Source organism: Poecilia reticulata, chromosome 19 (genome assembly GCF_904066995.2).
Source record: "Poecilia reticulata chromosome 19, P_reticulata-male-v2, whole genome shotgun sequence".
Classification (NCBI taxonomy): domain Eukaryota; kingdom Metazoa; phylum Chordata; class Actinopteri; order Cyprinodontiformes; family Poeciliidae; genus Poecilia; species Poecilia reticulata.
Window position 1 is genome coordinate 21,928,053 of NC_088848.1, and position 24,726 is coordinate 21,952,778.

The following is a 24,726-nucleotide window of genomic DNA, read 5'->3' on the forward strand; positions in this document are numbered from 1 at the left end:
TGGATCCACTGCTTTTTAAATTTTTTTTTTATTGAGTTTGTGGTTGTTGAATATCGAGAAAAATTTTCAATGGGTGTGAATACTTTTACAAGTGGCTATATTCCCATTGATAAATGTTAGCATGTTGATGCTCTGCTGCTTTAAGGGAGCTAAAGGATGAGAGTACTACCACCGTTTGGTATCCAGTAAATAACGAGGATGAGGCAGCCAGTGGCGCGCGCCGACTCATCCTTCACGGGGAACGCGCTTTCATGGCACGAGCGCGCGCGAAGCGGTGTGCAGATGTGTCGCAGATTTTGTAAAGTCACTGGACGCGTGCTGAGGAAGTCGCTCCAGATAAACCGGCCTCTGAAAGTGGGAGCAAACCGAAGAGGCGACAGAGAAGAGGAGAGGACGGAGCCGAGGCACGCGCCCTCAATAGCAGTTTACCGTTAGCTTAGTTTGTGAGGGAGAAGGACGTTAGTTTGACAGTTAAATCCCCACGGAGGATTGGTGCGCACAAGCGATGGAGCTCTCTGCCATTGGAGAGCAAGTGTTTGCCGTGGAATCAATTCTGAAGAAAAGACTTCGAAAGGTAAGGGTTCAAAAGTGGGACGTAAATTATTAATGACGTGTTTAGCAGCGGGGTAATGTCAGCGTGCGTTGCGGTGTCATGTGTTTATTTTGGGAGGGAGGATGCTAATTAATACCTGAGAGATTAGTAGCACAGTTGTTTTTTAACCTGGTTAGCTAATTTAAGAGGCTTTTTAAGGGGGTCAGGTGTCCCCTGAATTTAACAGTTGTAACTGCGCAGCATCTTGTGGCGTAACATGTTTGACTCATTAAGCCCTAAGATGAAACATTCAGAAAAACTGTTATTATGGGCCTGTCTGTCTGCTGAGTAGGTCTCGTGCCATGTTGTTGACATTAACAGGTGCGTATCTAGAACTTAAGGGTTCTGGAGCACAAAAGAGGAACCTGAGAGACTGTCATTTCTGCTTTATTTTTCTGCATTGTACTGGTTATAGAGGTAAGCTAAAATGTAAGCACAGATTTAAATTGAGTGAAATTGAAATTTCTTTTTATCTGTTTATTATGATTAACACTGGACTTTAAACAAAATTTTACTCCACCCCATTAAAAAGTTACAGAAAAATGATCTGTCATGCAATTTCAACAGTTTAAAGTCGTCTGTGTAAAGAGATCCTAAATGCCATACACGCAGAGTTTTCTCTGGCTTCACTTGCAATGACTGAGATCAAAACAATGCAGTTTCAATGTGAGTCTTTGGGCATTTCTGGCCACATCATGGTTATACAGGAGCTCCTGGCGCCACATAAAAGTAATAATGCAATAAAATCCGTGTTGTCGCTTTTCCACCAAAACCTGATTCCTTTACCATTTATTTTATGAATTATAATTCATGTTTTGGGGAGTTTTTGTAAGAAATATCAGACACTTCAAACGTCACATTTACAGAACTGAAATTGTGACTAATTGGTCATTTTAGCAAGTCTAGCTAGTTTAAGGCAAATCTGAAAAACTAATGAGAAAAAATATTTTATTAAGATTAAGAAGCAGTTAATTGGTGTATGCTTTTGCATAAATATGTTTAGAGGGTTGTAAATTTTAGTTCACAAGAGCTAACGGTCTGTTTCGATTTACAGACGTCATTCACACTCTGTTGTTTAAATATAGAACCGCTGATGTTCCTGGTGATTTCATACAGTAACCAAACAACAAACACAGTAGAGTTTCAGAATGAAGCTTGACGAGTAAGATATGTGTTAAACTTATTTACTGATGTGCTCAATATCATGTGATATTACATGAGTTTACAATATAAGCATGTTTTTTATATACTTAATTTTCTACTTAGTTTAAAGTTAAATAATAAGATGGATTTATCAGACCAAATATAGCTACTCCTGATTATAATGCACCTTCATGTCCTCATGGAATTTAGATGAAGTTTGGGAAAGTGGTGACTTCATCCACTGAGAATACTTTTAAGAGCCGAGGATGACTTCACCAAGAAATGACGAACTCTGAGTGCTTCGGTTGGTATATTAATGTTATTGTATTACACGTCATGTGACAAAAGAGCGTCATCTCAATAACTCAATGTGGATCCAACTGAAGATAAATAAGACATTTCAAGTTGCCACAGGAAGGATGTTAAAAGTGAAGGTTGGGTGGAATATTTTGATTAGAAGTAAACCGGCTGTATTTCACAAAGCTTGCTGGCACCTTTCACTCTGTCTGTAATATGTTTCATGAACTGCAAAGCAATGATGCGGAGCTACTGAAGAATTATCATAAAAGGAACGCAGCTCTAAGAGCCATGTTATTTTCTGCTCCTTTGATGCTGGTCTGGAACCTTTTCTCCACAGGGTAATGTGGAGTACCTGCTGAAGTGGAAAGGATGGCCTCCGAAGTGAGTATGTAGTCATGGAATATTTCATGTAAAGAGAGCCTCGGCTTTATATCAAAAATCTAATCACGTGCACAACATGTGCAATAAAGTAACACACCGATATAGGATTTTGAAAAAGATGTTGACAGAAAACAGCAACAGACGATTTGCAGAAGATTTAAAAGAACATTGCAAATAACAGCAGGGTGTAAACACTAAGTTTGTTCCTAGTGGTTATTGCAATAGACAATAACATTGTTGCTTTGATACCATTTTCAAGTAATATATCAATAATGGCATAATAATGCATAGTCCCCCCCCTTCTCAAAGACCAATAAACTCTAATTTAGAAAAAAAAAAAAACTAACACTGGAACTGGAAGACATTTTAAATATCCAAAATAAAGCACAGTGACCAAGAACAATAAATATAACACACAACAGAAACTAGAGGTGTGCCGATCGATAGGTCACCGATCATGATTTTCGTGAAAAAGTGCATGATCGGTGATCGGCGATCACTGGCTCATGTTGCCGATACCGATCACCTGCATCTCATTGTTCAGCCTGCCTGTGCAGCTGGTCTCCTCTTTCCTTCACACTGCGCAAACGCGCAGCAGCAAATCCTAAGCAATGTGGAACTAAAATGCACTGAGTGAATGGGGAAGTTTGCGTGTTGCGGCGGAAAATTTAAGCAGGTCAAAATTCATCAACATAACGAAGATAATAAGACATAAAAACAATGCCATACTTGACGGAGTTTGGCTACATCAAGGCTCACTGCAGTAAAAATGACATATGGAGGATCAGATAGCAGGTAAAGCAGCGCACAGCTACAAACACTCACCCGGATTAGCATGACGGTCAGAAAGCTAAACAAATAACCCGCAAAATTATTTAAGTCTTCGAGCTGCGATGTAAGACGCTGGTTCTGCTCTCGCTGTTGAACCGCTGCTACGCTACAGGTAGTAATATTTCACAGACGGAGCCACTTCTGCTCCACCTGGTAGTGACTCTCACACCGAACCTCTGCTTAAAGCTGCAGCATCTAACCTAAAAAAATACATTTTACATACGTTTTAAAACTTTCGCTGTCCTAACATGAGACAGATAATCTCTAAAAAAAATAATCAATCTCCTCCCTGCTCTGCATAATTACTCCGCTCAGTCAGAAACAGCCAATAGCAGTAATAGCAGTAATCAGCTAGCCGCCATGCTATCAGGAAGTTTTCATTCAGTAACTCTGGATTGTTTATTGTTATGGATCCTGTATTTGCCTTTGAATATTAAGTTTTATACTTGAATTTTTTTGGCAATGTTGAGAGGTTTTATTTTGACTCTTTGCATTATTTAGCCTCTTCAGAGCCTTCATGTTATCAGTCTGTTAAAGATAGTATTACCGATAGCAGTACAATTTGCACAATGCCTGTTTTGTTTTGTTTTCTTGGAAAAAGTTATTAAAAACAAGTTTTTGTCTAAATTAAGGTGAATTCATGGTTCCTTTTTCCATAATGTAACCGGTAGTGCTTATGACAAAAATAATAATAATAATAATTATGTGATCGGTATCGGTGATCGGCCCTCATGGTTGATCAGTATCGGTATCGGCAGGAAAAAACCTGATCGGCACATCTCTAACAGAAACCATAAATAAAATGGATTGTGATGTCTCTGTTAACAAAATTGACCTTCAAATAAATATTAATCATCAGAATGGAAATGATCTAGCTCAATTTAATTTATCCTGCGATGAATTGTTCTGCAACAGCTTCATTCAGACTTGAATTTGAGTTTGACAGCCATTTCAGAATTCTCCCCCTCCCCCCCTCAAAATTGTCAAATGATAAAAATGTCCCAGTGGTTCCAACAGTTTTTCAGCTAGTAGGGTTTTTTTTCTCTAGAAAAAATTTAAGATCAGCTTGTTAAATTTTAATATAGTGAAAAATGTGAGATGCTCTAGAGATGCTGAATAAAAATAATAACATCCTCACTGATTTAAAAATATGGCATAAATTGATATTTCTAGTTTAATTTATTGCTGTTCTAACTCACCAGATGTTCTGTTGTCCCTGTTTATTTCATTTGCGGTTGGAAGCTCAGCCTGATCAAACATTAAGCTGATATGGAAGTTCGCTCCAATCAATTATGCATGCATTCAGAGGTTTCTGTGAAGGATTTCCAAAACAATAACTGTAGATGAGCTGCTCTCTCAAACGGCGATGCAGCGCACATCAAATTCAAACATATTCTGTTGGGTTTTAAGATTTAACATGTTTGGATTTCAGGTTTTTTTTATTTCTTCATACAGTATGAAAGAAGCAAACTCCTTTTAATTTTTTGACTAAGTTGTCTTTCAATCAAAACTTCTCCTTTGGCTCAAGAAGACGGAGCTCAGATTAGCTTTGTTTTTTTTTTGGTTTTTTTCAGTCTTCGTTTTAATGGGATGTGCTTTGATGAGGTTGGAGTCGCTTAATCTGCTAACTAAATGAAAAAAGACAAAGAGAGATGGAGTTCATGTAAAAATAAATATCTCTTTCTTGCAATGGCTCACAGGTACAGCACCTGGGAACCTGAGGAGCACATCCTGGACCGGCGCCTGGTGCAGGCGTTCGAGGACAAGTGAGACCCTCCTTCAAACGGAACACAAACAACATGAGCCACTCTGACATTGCTCTGGTGTCGTCAGGTTTTTAGCATTTCTCATCTCTCACTGAAATCTTCACAGTGGGAAAATTCAGAAATAGCATACTTTACAATGTGCAGATGATAAGGATCAATTTTTAAAAAAATGTACATAATGCACATTAAACGGACTATTTACAATTTATGAAAACAGAAAAAACATCTGTGTGAACACAGTAGAAACGTGGCTTGAAATGGGCAAAATTGTTCAAAAAGCAGCAGGGGTGCAAATGCTTCTTGATCTTGTTTGGAGCAGTGATGGTTCTGGAGGCTAACAGCTGCTGGGAGGAAGGATCTATGTTAACACTCCTTAGTGCACTTAGGATGCAGGCATGCTAGCGCGGAGCTTCACTGACATTTATTTACAACACGAGGGATGACACAGCAAAACCACATGCAGTGAATCTAAATTCAGCTAACCCATCCCTTTTTTTGTTCACTTTCCCAGAGAAGAGAGAGACAGAGTCATTGGCCACAGGAGGAAAGGGGCCAAGTCAAAACGACTCCTACTGCAGGTAACGTGATCAACACATCTAGAAGTCTCCAAAAACTTTTCCAGAGGCTTGATTTTTTTTCTACATGAAATCAGTCCAGGGGCCACATATGGCCCCCAGGATGCACTTTGGACACTCCTGCTCCTTTCTATAAGTTCCCATCAGCTTTACAGCTTCAATGCTGCTTTCATAGAAAAACCTCCCCACATTATGATGCTGCCAAACCTTTTCTAGCTCATTTTATCATTTCAGAACACCGTTTACACCATGGATCTCCGCAGCGCTCACAAGATTCCCGCCAAGCCTCCCCCTCGCCTGCGTCTCTCTCTGACGCGCTCCCTGGTTCCTGACGATGAGGAGGATGAGGATGAGGAAGACGCCTGCGTTCCTTCTCGAACGCAAGCAGCGCATCGAAAGAGCAAGCAGAGCAGACGACTTAGCCTCCAGAGACCCTCACAAGAGGCCTGGGAGGAGGAGGACGAAGAAGAAGAGGAAGAGGAGGATGAGAAAGAAGAAGAGGAGGAAGAGAAGAAGAACAGTGCAGAGGATAGTGAACACAGAGAGGAAGAGGAGGCTGAGATGGGAGAAGGTGTTTTTATCGGTATGTGTGTCACTTGGTCAGAGAGTTTAATCCAGCCAGTCTTGCCCCAGTTTGGCTTGTTTTCTGGGCATACAGCCAACGCCTTACGTCATCCTGAGCTGATTATAGAACCAATCCTCCAGAGGCTCATTAAAGCTGCAAGATGTAACTTTTATTTTTTTTAAAAAGTTAAAACTGTCAGCATGTTTTGGCAGGGTAATATGAGACAGATAATCTGTGAAAAGAACAATCCCCTCCTCCTCACAGTTATTATTGCTGTCTGAAGAAATTCACCGCTCCCAACCCAAAACAACCAATCATAGCCAGAAGGAGGGCCTTAGCGCTGTCAATCAACCTCGCTGCTAAATGTGCTAGTGGTGGAGAAACATCTCACCAATCCAGCAAAACAGTTTATCCACCGTCATGCTGACTAGCCTTAGCATTCCTAACAGGCTATGTTAGCTGCAGAGAAGCGGGGAGCATGGATGATGATTGACAGCGCCAAGACCCGCCTCCTGGCTCTGATTGGTTGTTTCTAGTTAGCACTGGAAGGAGGCAGAGGATCTCCATTTTCTTCACAGATTTTCTCAGTCACGACATAGTGACAGTTTCAACAAGTATGTAAAAAAATATATTTAAAAAAAAATTACATACTGCTGTTTTAAAGGCACATTTTTCTATTCACATTTAAATAAAAAGCTTTATGAGTTCTCCTCACGTTGCATAGCTTTCACTGTTATCATATGCTACATGTTAACCAAAAATGATGCAAATATACGATTTTCATTCCTCTTCTGTTTGACCCTTGACCTTTCCTTTAGGACACAGGGGCCCAGATACCTGGAGCACAGCAGTGGGGTCCTGCGGCGCGGCCGCGTCAGACAAACTGTGGCAACCCATGGTGTGCCCAGGAGAGGTGACGGTCACAGACGTCACCCTCAACGCCCTCACAGTGACCTTCAGGGAGTCCAGAGCGGCCAGAGGATTCTTCCGGGACTGGGGCCTGGAGGTGTGGGAGCAGGTGGGTGATGGGGCCCCTCGGAGCTGCTGGAGGGACTGACTCTGACACGCTGCTGGAGCCGCTTGGTTTATATGCACAGAGTCAGCAGTGCCTTACAAAAGTATTCACACCCCTTGCAGTTGTCCACTTTTCGTCATGTCACAACTGTAGACGTCACTGTGTAATATTTGGATTTAATGAGACAGACCAACATACAGGGTAGACAGAAAATCAAAAGACAATCAGGTCTGGTTATCTGGTTTTTAGAAAGTGTTCAGAGGAAAACTCTATAAATATTGTTGTCAGTGTGCAGCAGAAAAGCACAAGACTTAAAGAAATGCTGTGTCCGTACACTCATTTTGTCAGTACATTTATTATGAAACGTAACATCACGTCATAATATGTGATGTAGGTTCTGGTAGAAAACACTTTTCAGATTTCGACAAGTAAGAGTGTTGAAACCATGATTTACTTTCCCCTTCACAATTATGCTCCACTCTGTGTTGGTCTCTCTTGTAAAATTGCAATAAAGCACAAGAGTTATGGTTTAAACATGACCAAAAGCTGGAAATCTTCAAAATGTATGAATATTTTTGCAATGTATGGTTGATCTGGTCACTTTAAGTGGAATACATCGGAGTTCAAAACCATCACATACTTCTAGTTGACAGAAAGGAAATGACACAAGCGCAGACAGCTGAAGCGGATGGTGATTGGCTTAAAGGTTTTCTTCATTCCAGTGAATCATAACACGTAAAATAAAAACATTTTAAATAACACATTTCTGTTTATGCTGGTATACAGTAATTTCCAGCAATAAAACCTCTTTACTCATGAAAACATACAGACTTCTTGACCAGATGAAATAGTTTTATTGTTTTTGCTCAATCCAGTAAACATTGGTGTCCAAAAGGACACCAATGTTTATAACTTGTTTAGCTTGTGACATTTTCTTTGTCATGGAGATTCTCCATCCATCCATCCATCCATCCATCCATCCATCCATCCATCCATCCATCCATCCATCCATCCATCCATCCATCCATCCATCCATCCATCCATCCATCCATCCATCCATCCATCCATCCATCCATCCAGTTTTTTTACACCCTTATCCCATCAGGGTCAGGAGGGGTGCTGATGCCTATCTCCAGCTGTCAACGTCAAGTACACCCTGAACAGGTCACCAGTCCATCACAGGGAGGGTTCTCCCACATCCACTAAATAATGCAGATCAAACTGTTATCGTCACCAAGTTACCTAGAACATGGAGAAAGAATCAGCTTGTAACAGAGAAAGATGTAGTCAGAAGAGGGAATTTTAAGCAAAACAATGTTTTTGTATTTCCGGTGAACTGAGAACCCTCAGGGTCTAAATGTAACCAAACTCTCGAGTTGTGTTCATTTTTCTTTCCCCCTCCATGGTTTCAGATTCTGTATCTAACAGTAAAGTGTGTCAAATTTAACACCACAACAACCTCAAGGACCCATTAGCTATCTGATGCTAATGCGGAGCTGATGAGGAGGAAAACTCATCAGCTAGCACCTAGCTAACTTTTTAACAGCTAACTAGGTGCTATATTTGTATTTCTTTACATAATGATCAACATACTTCATTAATTGAACATTTAATACCCAATCCAACTTATTTTGAAAGAATATTTTCTCACTTGAAATTGTGTAATTCATAGCAAAATATTAGCTTAAAATGCAGCCATTTTAGACATAAGGCGAAGAAATGCACTTTCTAACATATCAGATTGAATCAGAGCTCTAATGATGAACTAGAAGGGATCTGGGTGAGTCCATGTGAAGAAGAGGAGTCCTCTGTGCATGAAAACACAGCCACCGGTTCCTCTCTTCTACCCTAATCTAACCAGGCTTTATCCTGGACTCAGACATGTTGTACAGTCCAAAACTGTAGTTTGTTGTACTCCAAACTACCTAATCTGGTTTTGTAGCGTTTCAAAGTCTACTGAGAGACGATTCGATCTGCCCACATGCCTCTCTCCTCTAACGCGACGCACAGCGTAGTTTCTCTCAACCACCCAGCTCTATGTCATGAAAACATAAAGCAGAAGGCACAAACGGACCGAACTCTGAAACTAGATGACAGAATGTTAAACACAGTCACACTGGTGTGTGTCCATCAGAGCTTTACCAGAAACTTTCATTACAGTTTCAGAATTTCAGCGTTACGATTGTGTAACGTTACCAGGCTCATGTATTTGGTTTTATCTGCTTTTTGCAGCTTTAGATTAAAAAAAACATAAACAGAAACAATTCTGACTTTATTCTAAAAACCCAAAAAACGTGCGAAAGTATTCACACCCCTTGAGTTTTTTTACGTTTTGTCATGTCACAACCAGGATCTCCACCGTATTCTACTGAGGTTTTTATGTGACAGAATGGTAGGATTGCAAATAACTACCATTTTAGTTACTGATTAATCTGATCATTAATCGATTAATCTGACTAAACCATAGCTACATTCTACAGGGTTTTTTTTAAAACCACTTAAGGATTTTTTTTGTACAATATCAAAAAAGCATTAAAAGAACAATATAGTAACAAATAAACAAATAGTTAAATTCCATTTCTAAATGAGAAATCAAACATTTTATTGCTTAAAATGTATTCTTTTAGATCATTTGTAGTATAGATGCACCTGCAGCAAAACAATGTTTCTAACAGTAACGTGAAAGACTCAGCCATTTCTGCTTCACTTAATATCAGTACAGTGTAAAGCTGATCTGTTGACGAGTTTTTGGATTAAATGATTAATTCAAATGTGCTCAATAAATTGTATTCCAAAACACTTGGATCAGACAAAGCTAAGACTTTGCTACTGGAGGAGTTCTTTATAGACAAAAGTTGTTTTTTTGTCTTAAATGTAAAATTTGTATATTTTTTTAGCTTAATTACTGCACTTAATATGTTGTTCTTTCAGCAATTGGCTTCTGCTTGAGTCTAATAAATCTAATAAATCGATTAATAAATTAGTTGACAATTACCGATGAATTGCTTCAGGCCTTCAGAACTGTGTCCATTTGAAATCAGCCCCATTTACTTTGCTACCTATAAATAAACTCAGAAGGCCCTTTGCGTTCACAGTCATGCACATGTGGAAATTTCTGCATGAACTCAGCTTCTCAAGATTTGTTCCAGAACAATCTACGTATACACTACTTAGTGTTGGTCTATTATATGAAAAACTATTAAAATACACTGATGTTTATGACTGTAATGTGACAAAGTGTTAAAGAGATCCAGGGTTGTGAGGCACTGCACATATAATGACCCAGTAGCTTTAGCCAGACTGTGAACACAGGATCTGAGGTGATGTTATGTTGTGCTGATGATGATGGACTGTTTATCAGTGAAAATGAAAGTGCCTACCGCTGCATTGTTTCGATGTAACCGTGGAGCTTTTAAGAATAATATCTCTCCACATGACTAATTACTACCAGTGTTTTATTTTTCTCCTCTCCACTGATGTAAGACAGAAACGGTTGCCGGGAGACCGCCTGGTTGGACCGTAAGCAGAAACACATTTTTCTAGTCGTTTTTCTACATTGACCTGAAAGTATATTTATTGTGTATGGGTCCTGCATATAACTGCACATGGTTGTTTTATACAGTTTGTTATAACCAGATTCAATTTACAGAGTAACTGTACTGATGTGATAGAACAAGCGCCCCCTGCAGGGCTTCATGTTGCCTCTTGCGCCGCATCTGTCCACCACCGAGCGCAGAAGTACCGCAATGTGAATCCGCACATTACCGGCTCCAGTCTATCAAGTGTTGTCGTGTTTCGACTGCTTGTTGGGTAACATGAAAATAAATGTTGCACATGTTTACTATGACTTTGGCGGCCATCTTTTATCGAGGTGGAGCGAGTGAGCAGCTATCCGTGATCTAAAATACAGAAAATGGAAAAATCCACTATATGTTTTTTGATGCACTTTCGAGTACGTTAACCAGCTAGAAGTTATAGGTACATGCAGTCATGAGACCCACTGACAAGTTATCAGTTAATTTATTAGCAAGTTATAAGTTATTTTCTTGTCAGTAAGCACCAAAAATTAGCTGTTTCTCATTAAAAATAAAAGCAAGAAATTGTTTTGGAAATTTCAGTTTCAAATACAAAAAAATTCGACTCGTCAAGCTCAGAAATTTTGTTTTTTTGCTCCCCCCATCTACTACGGCACACTCTGTTGAATTGAACAGCTCTTCGGATGTCACCATGGTATCATCCTTACTTCAACAGTCAGGAGCTTCAAACTAAGAGTTTGAGGTTGAAATTTAAATTTTTCTTAACTTTCACACATTTGATATATTAATTTGAAAAAATGTCAATTTCTGTACTTTCTACTGGATTCAAAACTGCTTCAGCTTTTTCAGAAACATTTTGTAAGAAACAAAATGGTCAGGTCGTAAAAGAAACGGAAAACTATTTTAGATCATGTTTTTTCTATATTTGCACTTCACATTGTATTTATGGATTTCTACATAAATTGTTACTTATCTAGCTGACAAACCGATTTGATAGTTGTGGCAAAGAAGAAAGCAATTTTTTTTCCCAATAGTACAAACATACTTTATTGTACAATTAATTTATTGGCAAAAAACAATCAGACCACCAAAATAACTTAAAAAAATTGAGCAACAGTTATTTTTGCTTTCTCTCAGCAAGCACCAAAATTGTTAAGAGAAAGAAGAGGAGAAAAAAAAAAGAGTGGTCAGCGATTCCATTTGAATACTAAACAAATTTAAATATCTTATTTCCAGTCTCTTTTTAGGAAAAGAAATTGACAAAAATTTGTTCAGTTTCCATCTGTTTGTACAGTGATTCAATATGTATACAACTTTATTCATGTACATAAAACATCTCATCAAAAGGATGGTAGAATGAACTCCACAGCCTCTCCAGGGCAAATCCAATAACTGTCTGCAGTGTCGTTTTGCATCACCATAACACCTTTAATAGAAAACAAAAAATTTTTTATCTAATAATTCCTGTAGCTTCAAGTTTTATTTCCAAAAAAATAAAATTAAATAATATATCTATATATAAAAGACAGTTCATCCATGTTTTTTTTCTTATTTATAAAATAAGTCTCGAGATATATTGCAACCTGGTTTTGATGTGTTCCTTTCCCATACCCAACAAGCCCGACTTTTAGAGAAAAACAAATAGTAAGCGTGTGAATATTGTGTCTTCAGTCCTCTCCGGAAAAAGCTAAACAACCAAATGTTCGGTCTTTCAGATCGATCCCTTGTTTTGGCTCCGTTTTGTGCAGGTTTACCGCGGAAGTTTTTTTTTGTTTGTTTTTTTTGTCTACAACCCTACCTCTCCAAAACCTTGTCAAAAAATACACTAAAAAAAGGCGCATTGGTGCTTGTGACCTACAACAACCCATACTGTACACTTTAGAAAAAAGAAAAAAAGGTTAATACTGTACAGTAGCTTAGGAGCACTTCTGTCTTTTTGTTTCAGACACAGCACATATTCCATGAAGGGGGGGAAGAAAAGGCGCAAAAACATGTCGTTTGCACAGATTTTTTTAAAAAAATATGTACACTTTTTTTAGACATTTCTTTACAAAGAAAAACAAAAAATTGTATCAAAGTCCACAATTTCCTATTTTTACAGTACTAACAAATCAAACCTTGCTGCTGCAAATGAGAAACAAAAGAGGCAAAATAACAGAGGAAAACCGTTAAGGTAGAGGGCGAAGGCGGAGCTTGCTCAATCTTTCATATGTCACATAAAAACAGCGCTGGAAAATATTTACAACCTTATTGAGGAGAAGAAAAAAAAAAAGAACAAAGCAAAACGGCAATATGCCTTTTTATTCCTCCACATTTTGTAGGGGTTCGGTAAAGAAGGGACCGGAGGGATGCATATTCACAAAAAGGCTGAGAAGTGGGTGCAATCCGTCAGGTACATGTGGCCAAAATCTGCCAAAACACGGTAAATGTTTGACAAAACCTGTAATAGAAACCCCTGATTCACTCTCACACACACCTACAAAATAAAACTTGCGCGCGCGCACACACATTTTCCTCCCACCTGCTCAAAGTAAATAAATATCTGGAATTTGCTGCAGTCACGTACAAAGCTGTGTTCACCGTTATGAAGAAGACCGCTGTAACGGAAGATATGTTCGTGTTCCTTTTACGATTCATCGACGGAACAAAAATACAAAATAATCAGACTGGAAAATACAATCATGACAGGGTGCTTCAGGGGAAAACTATATATATTTAAAGTACATCACTCACTTTAACTTTTTTATAACCACATTTGAAATCTTAAAAATCTTCTTAAAAAGGCAAAATACTCAGTCCCCGAAAATATTGTCATATTTAAGGAAGAAATATCTCCACCAGAAACTCTACCCTTCTGCCTTTTTGTACAGTTGGCAAAAATATATAGATATATATATATATATATATATATATTAACAGCAATAACTTACCATTGTTTTTAATTTATTCACTTATTGATTTCTAAGATTAAAGTCGTATCTCCCATAGGAAGGAAGCTTTAGTTCGTATTTATACATCAGAAAAATGTTTAAATAAAAAATAAAAACTTCTAAAAGCCCCAGCTTGCTGTGTGGCAGCTTGTCGTCAGGGGCAACAAGTCAGAGCAAAAAGTCGAGACGAGGCTACATGAGATTGTGGTTGAGCTCCTGGCTGTTGCTGCTGCCGCTGTTATTGTTTCCCCCCAGCATGTCCGGCTGCGTGCCTTGCCCTCCGTGAATCCCTGCCATCCCGCTCAGCTGGGACATGATGGAGTTCTGGTCACTGAACTGACTGGGATCCACGGAGCCCCCTGGTGGCTGCTGCTGCTGGGACAAAGCTTGCTGTTGGACCTGCGGTGGCTGGGGCAGCGCCATGCTGGGGTGGTGCTGGGCGAGGTGGCCCGGGTGCGGCGACCCGCTCTGCGTCTGTGGGGAGATGCGGTGAGGTGAGGGCTGTGGCTGGGGCTGGGAGGAGGGCTGCATGCGCGGGGACGGGCTGGAGTGTGGTGGTTGCGACTGCGGCCGGGGGGAGGGCTGAGGGGAGCGGACCTGGCTGCCCAGTGAGCCTGCCGGGCCGAGGCCACCTTGGCCCGGGATGTGGGGGGACTGGGCCATCTGGGGGCTCATGGGGCTGCTGTGCTGGGCGGGCGAGCCGCCCCCCAGGTGTGATGGCTGCAGCAGTCTCTGCTGGAAGTTCTGGTGAACCATGCCTTGGGACAGCTGTGGCACTCCGACTCCACCCTGCTGCTGCCCCGGCCCTGAGGCACCCTGTCCGGGGTGCGGGGGGGGTCCAGAAACCCCCCCACTCAGATCTGGTCCTTGGTGACCACCCATGGTGCTCTGCTGCATCTGCACCTGATGCAGCCTCTGCTGCAGCGCAGCAGCTACTTGTGACATGGGGTACCCTTGCTGACCTGGCCCCCCCTGTGGTCCTTGTTGCTGCTGCTGGACTCCCACAGTGCCCCCTGCAGGCTGCGGCTGAGAGGACGGAGGCATCCCTGCCTGTCCTTGTCCAGGTTGCATGAAGCTCTGCTGCGCTTGCTGCTGTTGTTGGAACGGCCCATGGTTCGCCATTTGTTGCTGCTGTAGTTGCTGCTGTTGCTGTAGCTGCTGCTGTTGCTGCTGCAGCTGTTGTTGCTGTTGCTGTAGCTGCTGTTGCTGTAGCTGCTGTTGCTGTAGCTGTCTCCTCATTAGCAACTCTCTGAACTGAGGATTCATATTTGCCAGGTTGCCTTGTTGTCCAGCTTGCATTGCTCCCTGTTGCTGCTGTTGCAGAGCAGCCATCTGCTGTTGCAACATGGGACGCTGCTGCTGCTGCTGCTGCTGCTGCTGCTGCTGCAGCTGCTGCAGCTGCTGCAGCTGAGCCATGGTGGGCATGTTGCCTCCCCCGGCTCCACCCTGAGCGATATTCATCCCCATCTGGCTAACGTTAACCTGTTGTTGCCCATCCAAGTTGCCAAGCTGGTTGGCTCCAGGTCCCCCTACATTGGGCAAGCCTCCAGCAGAGCCTGGGAACCTTACACCTCCAGGGCCCCCTGCTGGTGGGCCCCCAGGGCCTCCCTGAGAACCTTGGTACCGGGCTGTTCTCTGGCGTATGAAGGCGGCCATCAGAGTTGGGTTGGAGCGCAGGATGTTGAGGACTTGTTGCTGCTGCTGGGGTGAGGTTGGGGAGCGGAGGGTACGCAGAAGCTCCTGTACTGCTCCCTGGGGCAAGTTACCCGTTCCACCTCCTTGCATCAGCCCAGGGGCCCCTGCTGCCCCTTCTGACACACCCAACACCTGCATCAAACCTCGGTTTCCTGCTTGGGTCTGCTGCGGATTCATTGGTGGCGGCTGCTGAGTGATGGCAGCCTGCTGCTGGGGGGGCATAGACCCCATCATAGCTGTCCTTGTTTGTGGGTTCATGGTCGGCCCCCTGGGGCCCCCCCACTGCTGGTTTGTTGGCTGAAGTGGTTGCTGAATTTGAGAGGTCAGCTGGGGTTGTGTGCCAGCTACCATCCCGTGTTGCTGCGATTCCAACATAGTCCTGCCAACCACTCCCTGAGTCTGGGGGGCCATGCCCTGGGCCCCAATGTGGGGCATTACCATCTGTGCTGGGCTGTTCTGGTGGTGGGGGTGCTGGGGGATCATGCCGCCCTGCCCCAAGCCACGAATCTGCGCCTGGGCCTGAGCCATCCGACTCTGGGTCTCTGCTAGTCGTTGGATCTTTAGGGCAGTCTCTACTGCGGCTAGAGGAGGCCCCTGCGGCTGGCTCTGTACAGGCATGGACCCCTGCCCCTGGTTGGTCTGCTGCTGCTGGGGTGGGGTGGCTGGACCCAACCCAGGTTTTCCTAGCGACTGATGGAGAGACGCCGGCCCCGGTGGTCTGGGGTTGTATGGAGGTAAACCTCCAGGGTGCTGCAGCTGCTGCACGTTGGGTGCCTGCTGCTGCTGATTCATCATCTGCTGCTGAGGAGACATCATCATCCCTTCTGCCTGGAACTGCTGGTGGTGATGCTGAGGGGTCATCGCACCGCCTGGCTGCTGACCCGGAGTGACCATCCCGCCCATCTGAACTCCTTGTGGCTGAGAAAGTGGGGGTATGCTCCCCGGGGTGGGGGTCTGCGGGGTCGGAGGTTGCGTACCAACTGATGTCGGGGTGGCCGGACCGGTTGCTCCGTTGTTGCCACTCGGAGACGGCAGCCCGTTCCCCCCAGGTGGGCCACCCGGAGGGACCTGGCCGACCCTCTGCATGCTGGCCATTCTCCTCCTCAGCATCTGGGCTTGCTGCAGCCGGTGCTGTAGCTGCTGCTGCCGCAGCTTGTGCTTAATGTTCAGGCAGAATGGCACTGGACACTTGTTCTCCTGACAGTGCTTGGCATGGTAGCAGCACAATGCAATGAGCTGCTTGCAGATGGGGCAACCGCCGTTGGTTTTTCTCTTGCAGCCTTTCGTGTGTTGGACGACCCGTTTCATCTTCTGGCAGGATGGCAGGGAGCAGTTGGCATTGCGACACTGGCAGGCGTGGACAAGGGACTGGATACAACGCTGGATGCTAAGGCGGCGCGAGTCTCCTGGGCTCTGGGTGGTGGCAGCGGCCTGGTTGCTGCTCTCATCGTCCAAGCCCAGGCCTAGCTTCTCCATCTTGTGCTCATGACCCTTAGTGTTGTAGCAGGTGATGCACAGGTCATAATCCTGTAGCAAACGCAACAGACAGAACAATTAAGATGAAAGTTGCAGAATGGGAAAGTTAGGATTTATAGACATTTTTTCATGGAGATATTTAATGCGTTCCCAGACTCAGATATAAAAAGTGAAGAATAGGTGACATTTAAACTATGGGGTAAGAGATAAAGTCTGGAAACAGAAATCTATGTCCACACTTGTCCAGTATACCTTCCAACTTCAACACGTCCGACCCACCACCCTGACACTCACCTCACAGACGGTGCAGTGGAAGCGGGTCTCCACATGGTGCTTGCACTCGTTGCACGTGTAAACAAAGCGGTCCTGGCTTTGGTTGTGCAACTCCACCAGCATGCACATGGAGCTCCACTTGGCTCTCCTCAATGAGCTGAACTCAAGGTGTTTGTCCCGGGCCAGTGTCAGAAACGCATCCCGACCGTCCATCAGGTCACATGCCATCAGGGGGTCCGGGTCCACGATGGGGGGCAAGGCATTCGCCATAGGACCTGCGATCAGCCGGATCACAAAGAACACCTGGCAGCAGGAAGACATGAAGGATGGGTGATTAGCAGTCTTTAAAAAAACAAGACAAACGAAGGAGTTAACTTAAAGCTGCAGTAATATGTTTTTTTTATATTTGTCACCATGTTCTAACATTATAATATGAGACAGGTAATCTGAAAAGATTGAGCTCCACCAATCAATCATAGCCAGATTGGTTGTCAATTTCAGTGTCTCCCAACCCTGGTCCTCAAGGCACACTGGCCTACATGTTTTAGGCATTTTCTTGTTTCAGCCCAGCCGATTTCAATCGATGACTGATTAACAGGCATTTCCTGAACTGCAATCAGTTGAGTCAGACACATTAAATCAGGGAAACCTCCAAAACATGTAGGACCGTATTCCTTGAGGACCAAGGTTGGGAAACACTGGTCAATTTGACTGACAACCAATCAACTCTCAATCAGATTGGCAATTTAGCAGCATTGTCAACCAATGCTGCTCAATATGCCAATAGCAGAGAGAAAAACTTTCCATTCCAGGAAAACCACTTATCCACATTTATACACAGGCTATGCTAACTAGTCTTGTCATTCCTGGCAGGCTATATTGTGGTGAACCAGGTGTAGCGTAGCAGAGAGCAAGGGTAAGGGGGCTAGCACAAGCATGATTGATGGCGCTATAAGACCCTAACCCTGGCTCTGATTAGTTGTTTTTCTGCAGTTTATACTGCGAGAGTGCAGATCTCAAGTTTTTCACAGATTATTTATATACTTGTACCGTCACAACATAATACTAATTTTAACAAATATGTAAAACAAATTTTGTATAGTTATATACTGCCATGTTAAGATTAGTCAGTAAAGGTACAGAGAGATATGGGCTGGTGTTCGTGATTGGACAAACACCAGCCCAATCCACAGTGATTCAAATGTTCTGTTTTACCTTTGAATAACCAGATAGTTTTAAAGATATTTTAATGAGGATGCTGTCTGAAACCTGCACACAGTTCAGCTAAAATATTACATTTCATTCTATGTATGCACATTTTGGTTTTATTGTGTTTGTGCCGTCAGGTAGTTGTTTTGAAATGAGAATTCATTCTTAACTCACCTGCTTAGATAAAGATTAATTAAAAAAAATCTTTTGGCCCATATTTGTTATTGAACAAAATATTGAACAAATTCAAAATGTTTGTGTTTTAGAGAGATCAGAGTTGGGGTTAGGGTCCACTTACAGAATACAGATGAAGACTGCTTTTTCTATGATGCTACCCAGGCAAACGGATAACAAAAGATGTAAGTCCATGTTCAATTTATATTTACTTTACAGCAACTTCATTCTAATACAGAGGTGTGACACCATCTCTGTTCCTTATATAAATAAGTAATGACTATTTATATAATAGTTTTATATATATATATATTAGAGATGTGCCGATCAGGTTTTTTCCTGCTGATACCGATTACGTTATTATTATTATTATTATTTTATTTTTTTAATCATAAACACTACCGGTTACATTATGTGGAAAAAGGAAGGAATCATGAATTCACATTAATTTAGACAAAAACTTGTCTTTAATAACTTTTTCCAAGAAGAAAACTAAACAAAACAGGCATTGTGCAAATTGTACTGCTATCGGTAATACTATCTTTAACAGACTGATAACATATGAAGGAGGCTAAATAATGCAAAGAGCCAAAATAAAACATCTCAACATTGCCAAAAATATTCAACTATAAAACTTAACATTCAAAGGCAAATACAGGATCCATTACAATAAACAATCCAGAGTTACTGAATGAAAACTTCCTGATAGCATGGCGGCTAGCTGATTACTGCTAGTTCTGAGTGGCTGTTTCTGACTGAGCAGAGTAATTATGCAGAGCAGGGAGGAGATCAACAAGAGACCGTGATCGGCGATCACTGATCATACACTTTTTCACGGAAATTGGCCGATTATGATCGGTGTCCGATAGATCGGCACACCTCTAATATATATATATATATATATATATATATATATATATATATACATATATAGTTCTGGGTTCGATTCCTGGCCCCGGTCTTTCTGCATGGAGTTTGCATGTTCTCCCTGTGCATGTGTGGGTTTTCTCCGAGTACTCCGGTTTCCTCCCACAGTCCAAAAACATGACTGTCAGGTTAATTGGCCTCTCCAAATTGCCCCTAGGTGTGAGTGTGTGTGTGCATGGCTGTTTGTCCTGTGTGTCTCTGTGTTGCCCTGCGACAGACTGGCGACCTGTCCAGGGTGTACCCCGCCTCTCGCCCGGTACGCTAGCTGGAGATGGGCACCAGCACTCCTCCCGACCCCACTGAGGGACAAGGGTGTAAGAAAATGGACGGCTTGTCGCGATAAACGATAAATCAATTAATCGGACGATAAATTAAACCTATCGACCTCATTTTAATTATCGTCTTTATCGTCTCTTCCGGCCTTTTTTCTTTCTGTTGATGACACTGATTGAAAAAAGGCTCAGCTCCGGTGCTCTCCACTGACCCTCCCCCTTCCTCATTTCCTTAGTCTAATGTCCAGCGCACATTACACGAGTTATCGGCCCATTTCCAAAACCTGAGACACACATTAGCCGACAGAAATCCTAGGTATAACGGTTCGATCGGGTTCGTCGTGCCGTGTGGTGTCCAGCCACATGGGCACAAAATAATGGCTACAAGTTCAGTTAACTAATTTTAAAATCAGGCATTAATCAATGCTTTACTAGAATCTACCTGTGATGCATGGCTAGAGTCAGCGTAAAGTCCTGACGGAATGAAAATCATTATAGCCTATTTATGTCACGTTAACAAAGAACAGCTGAAAACTTACCGGGTTTATCAACTGAGGTAGCAATTTGGCTCCAATTCCTCCCCTTTTCATTTCTATATTCTTTGCACGAAATGTTGAATAAACATTAATGATACCACAAATAATCTCCAATGTCCTCTGGACTTCGTGTTGCGCAGTGTCAGCTGTTTGGGATTCCACTCCGTAATTTCCCCTCAGAAAGCACAGAGAAGAATCCGCTCTTTCTGATTGGCTACCTGTCACATTCAACGAGCTGCATAAAGCTCCCAGTCAGGGAAAACCCCTGATTTAGATCGGAGCGGCCACGACGATCTACCGTAACACACCACACTGCAGGATGGTCGGTTACAAAATCACCAGCGACAATCTTAGATCAGGCAACGTTCTAAGATTGTCATAAGGAGAAAATAGGGGCAAAAATTGTGTAGTGTGAACAACTGCATTAGGTAGTCAGATGTGCCCATCTTCTCTATTTAAATCTAGTGATTACTGAAGGGCTATATAGTATACAGACTTCATAATCTGCACTCTTTTGGTTGAAAGCAGTATTTATTTCCACTTCGGCTTTATGTTGTCTAGTTTTTATTCAAGTAAGTTTTTTGTTAATGGAGACTGAGAATCCATTTTACTTTTGTTTTTGGTTGTTTTATTTAGTTTATTTTCCAGTGATATGTGTTCTTTTGAAAATAAGGTGCATCTATCAGGAAATCGCATGTATTATTAGTCATTTCCATTAAATCAGTGTCAAAAGGTCTTGAAACAATATTATCGTTTATCGCAATAATTTTTTAGCAAAATTTGTTATCGTGACAGGCCTATATATATATATATATATATATATATATATATATATATATATAAGCCTATGCCTCTGGCTGACAGAGATGTCAGAATTGGACCACAAATGTCAGACTGGTCTAATATTTAGAAGTGATCAGCAGGTTAGATGGGCTGCGCTGCATGTGCCTCCATACCTCTTTGTGTTTCTCCATTGTGGCGTAAAGTTTCTGCGACAGATCGTTGGAAACGTTGGGCATCCCGGGTTTCTTCTTATTCGAGCGACTCAAGCTGCTTTTGTTCTTGCTTGTCTTTTTATTGTTCTTCTTCTTTGCGTTTTTGCTGTCGCTTTTTGCATCCTGCACAAAGGAGAAAGAAAAAGAAGAAAACCTGTTATTGTTTCATTGATGCATTCTGGAACCAGTTTATGACTCCTCTTCCCAGAAACAATCTGAATCAAAGAGCAGAGAGAGAGAAGAGACTCAGCCTTACATCAATGCTCTCATTAGAAGTACTGCTCTCCTCCTTCTTCCTCTCCTCCTCCTCCTGCTCCAGCTCCTTGATACTCTCCTCCAACACGTTGGGCCAAAAGTCGCCCTCAAAATAAGGCAGTTCCTTGGCACTGGTTAAACGATCCTCCGTCGCCTGTTTGAAAATATCCTTTGACGCAAGAAACAAAGCAAAGTTAATGTCCTGCAAAACTGATTTTTATCTGACGTTCTAAACATTTTCCGGTAAAACTTAGAGGAAAAGGAGACATAGAAACTAAAACAGGTTTCAGTGGTGTGTACCTTGTAGTCGTGTACTATCCGCTCCGCTACGGCTTTGTCGAGCATCTTCTTGTACCACTCCTGCAGTCGCTTGGGCTTTGGGATCTTCTGATCCAGAGGATGGCAGTGGAAGATGTAGTCGTCGCCCTCACTAGGTGGGCAAGCCCAGATGTGACCGGTGGTGTAACTGGCCAAAACAGAAACCCAACACTGGTCAAAACCAGTGGCTCCTTACTCAATTCAAGATTCCACACTGTGACACACTTAAAGCTTTAGATTTGAGAACATTTTAGATATTGGAGGAAAAAAAAAAGACAATAAAGATTCTGATTGGATCAAAATTTATTGATAATGATTTAGGAAATCTGGACTGGAATCATATTAGGTACATCTGGTCTTCTTTTAGGGTTTAGAGGCAAAAAGAGAGTTTAAAAAGTCAAGGCTGTTAATTTTTTTAATGAGCAGGTGTTTATCTGTGTGTTTTATACCAATAAACTCACAAATCTAAACAATCAATGAAACTGAAATGTAGAATATTTTATCTTTCAGGTTGGAAAGAAATGACAAAAAGTGATCAACTTACATTGCGTTCTTTTAACTCTGTGTACCAACAAAGTTTGTGTTCAAAGAAAAGGACAGAACAGAACTCAAATAAGTTCCATTTCGTGGCACTCACCCTAACCTCTTGACGTACTCCAAGTAGCTGATGAGGATTTCATGGTAAACTGCTGTTCTTAGGCAGCGAGGCCGAAAGAAGTGAACACTGTCCAGATAGGAGATGTAGACTCTCCTGGAAGGAAACCATGATGCCGACTTGATTCAAACTGATTCATCTGATTTTAAGTTGTCTTAAAATCACAATAGGTGGAAAAGGTGCGGCATGGTGGGTTTCTGTACCTCTGGTTGGGCTGAGGGCAGTCGGAGCCGTATTCCTGAACATGCATCCCAAAGAAGCAGACATCCACACCGTCGATGTCCTCAAAGGCAAAAAGAGCTTTGGTCCTGTAAGGGAACGACTCGGACATCTCTCCACTGTCCACAAACCTGAGAGCAGAAACATCAGGAAGTCATGACTGTGATGCATAAACCAACACCTTCTGAGGTAGAAAAGCACCGAAAGAGGAACAAAAATTGAGCAACATCCATGCTTTTTCATTTAAGGCAACACCTTTTAGCTTAGAAACACTCAAGGAATCTGAAGGTTAACCGCTGTAAAACCACCTACTTGCAGATGTTCACAAGTCTTTTAGTTGTTTTTTTTTTTTTTTTTTTTACCTGGACTTCATTCCTGGTTTGACTTCCACCACTTTGTCAGAAACATGGACGATCCGGATAAAGACCTCTCCGGATTCAGGATGGGCCTGGCGCTTCAGGAAGTCGTTCACTCTTGACTCCAGGAAGGTTCCCAGCTTCGTCTGGGGCAACCCTGTAGGACAAACAGCAGAGAACGGTAAAGAGAAGCGTCATCACTTCTAACTACAATGACAGAAAACGACAATTCTCCTCTCATTCATCATGTGTATATAGACTGTTACCCAATATGCATCACCAGTTGGCTGGAAGGTAAGAACGCAAGAGAAAAACTGGAATCTGGAGTCAATTCATTTTTATTATTGTTGCAGCCTATAGGCAACACTCAGGGTCCCACCACATTTTTCATGTCAAAACTTCATGTTTTCCCACTCAAATTTACTGCTTTGCTCCCTTTTAGTCATAATTTAAATAAGCTTGCTATAAATTTATGAAGATATTTTTATAATGATCCAGCTTTAAACATGGAATTTGAAAATCTGGAGTGGGAAATGGAAGGGCACACAGACAAAAAGAGGGATGAATGAAGAGATGTTGAATGGACAGATGGATTGAAGGATGATTGATAACCATCATCGGGATTGAAAAAGATGACTTCAGAGCGAACAAATGGATGGATGGACAGAGGGAGCAATGGGCAAAAGGAAGAATGAATTGATGAGCTACAAGACAAAATGTTGCAAGAATAAAGGGATGGATGATGGACAGATAAATGGACAAAACGATGGATGAATGGACCTTCAGATAATTAGATATGGAATCAAGTTTGGAAATATAAATATTATTTATATTCTTTCAGCTATTCAGACTTAAGATACTTAAATTCCAGACTTGTGTAAGATGTAAAGGAACTCTGTACTTAATAATAAAGTCTAATTAATTCAGAATTAAATTAGCTTAACGCACTGTTTGCCAACTACAACTAATTGGAATATATGTATGTATGATTGAACTGAAATTATTTTTTGTCAAGTCCCACAGGACGTCATTTCTTGTGAATTGGGTGGTGTATAAGTGAACTGAACTGAGTTCACTTCTGCCTCACCATAAATTTGTACATCATCATGCATTACTCACTTTTGGCAGAATACTTGTTCTCTTTCCTCGGCTTGTTTATCTTCTTTAAACAGCCATCACAAACAAAACTATGAAGCACAAAGCAAACAAAAAAAAACAGGTAAAAATCAATAAAAGAAGCAATTTGTAAACGAATTAGCTATTCCATAAGAAAACTATGTTGCTTACCCAGCTGGCCAGATTGTTTCATTGTGCAAAACACAGATCTGATGCATCCTGCGTCCGCAGTCCATACATTCAACTAGCCTGGACAGAGAGACAGACATGTTAGGTTCAGGTTGCCAAAGCGCCGTGGCGTCTAATGGCTCTAGACTTACAGCTCAGGGTCCAGTGTGTCATTTTTCTTTTTCTCAAACTGATCCTTGTTTATGGACCTGAAATGAGAGCAGTACGACAGGTTGAAACCTCAGCTATGGAGTCGGAAACGATTGAGACGCAGCAGAGCTGCTCTGGAATGTTAGCAAGAAAAATAGAAATACTCACGTTTGCGGCTGGGTGGGGTCGTCGCCCAGGGAAACGGTCTCTCCCTGGATCTCGTTGAAGCACTTCTCGCAGTAGTGGTACCTGTCAGCAACAAGCCCAAATTTTGGTGAACTACACCATTCCCCCACAG

General features: G+C 42.0%; 2 protein-coding genes across 6 annotated transcripts in view; one reads left to right on the forward strand and one right to left on the reverse strand.

Annotated features, from left to right (window-relative positions):
- The first annotated feature begins 75 nt into the window (after positions 1–75).
- On the forward strand, positions 76–11,015 carry cbx7b (chromobox homolog 7b). The gene is made up of 6 exons (XM_008437892.3): positions 76–574; positions 2,373–2,416; positions 4,948–5,013; positions 5,525–5,591; positions 5,823–6,171; positions 6,972–11,015. The coding sequence occupies exons 1-6, from the start codon at positions 506–508 to the stop codon at positions 7,208–7,210; spliced, it is 834 nt and encodes a 277-aa protein (XP_008436114.1). The 5' UTR covers positions 76–505; the 3' UTR covers positions 7,211–11,015.
- Positions 11,016–11,722: 707 nt separating this feature from the next.
- Positions 11,723–24,726, reverse strand: part of ep300a (EP300 lysine acetyltransferase a) — a 34,112-nt gene continuing 21,108 nt past the window's right edge. For 3 of the 5 annotated variants that reach the window (XM_008437888.3, XM_008437889.3, XM_008437887.3), the window contains exons 20-31: positions 24,597–24,707; positions 24,431–24,487; positions 24,282–24,359; positions 24,114–24,181; positions 23,001–23,151; positions 22,623–22,769; positions 22,402–22,515; positions 21,747–21,912; positions 21,448–21,615; positions 21,153–21,314; positions 17,100–17,381; positions 11,723–16,856 (exon numbers count right to left, since the gene is read on the reverse strand). In XM_008437888.3, the coding sequence (XP_008436110.1) occupies positions 13,827–16,856; positions 17,100–17,381; positions 21,153–21,314; positions 21,448–21,615; positions 21,747–21,912; positions 22,402–22,515; positions 22,623–22,769; positions 23,001–23,151; positions 24,114–24,181; positions 24,282–24,359; positions 24,431–24,487; positions 24,597–24,707 (4,534 nt within the window). In that variant the 3' untranslated portion in view covers positions 11,723–13,826. The remainder of the gene's footprint in view (positions 16,857–17,099; positions 17,382–21,152; positions 21,315–21,447; positions 21,616–21,746; positions 21,913–22,401; positions 22,516–22,622; positions 22,770–23,000; positions 23,152–24,113; positions 24,182–24,281; positions 24,360–24,430; positions 24,488–24,596; positions 24,708–24,726) is intronic. The other 2 variants (XM_008437891.3, XM_008437890.3) reach the window with 1 other exon arrangement.

What these genes read in the sequence shown, in the direction of transcription:
- cbx7b (XM_008437892.3), top strand. Translation starts at nt 506, where the DNA reads ATGGAGCTCTCTGCCATTGGAGAGCAAGTGTTTGCCGTGGAATCAATT. An exon ending in CAAAACGACTCCTACTGCAG is followed by an intron (nt 5,592 to 5,822) that starts GTAACGTGATCA and finishes TTATCATTTCAG; the next exon opens with AACACCGTTTACACCATGGA. An exon ending in GGGAGAAGGTGTTTTTATCG is followed by an intron (nt 6,172 to 6,971) that starts GTATGTGTGTCA and finishes CCTTTCCTTTAG; the next exon opens with GACACAGGGGCCCAGATACC.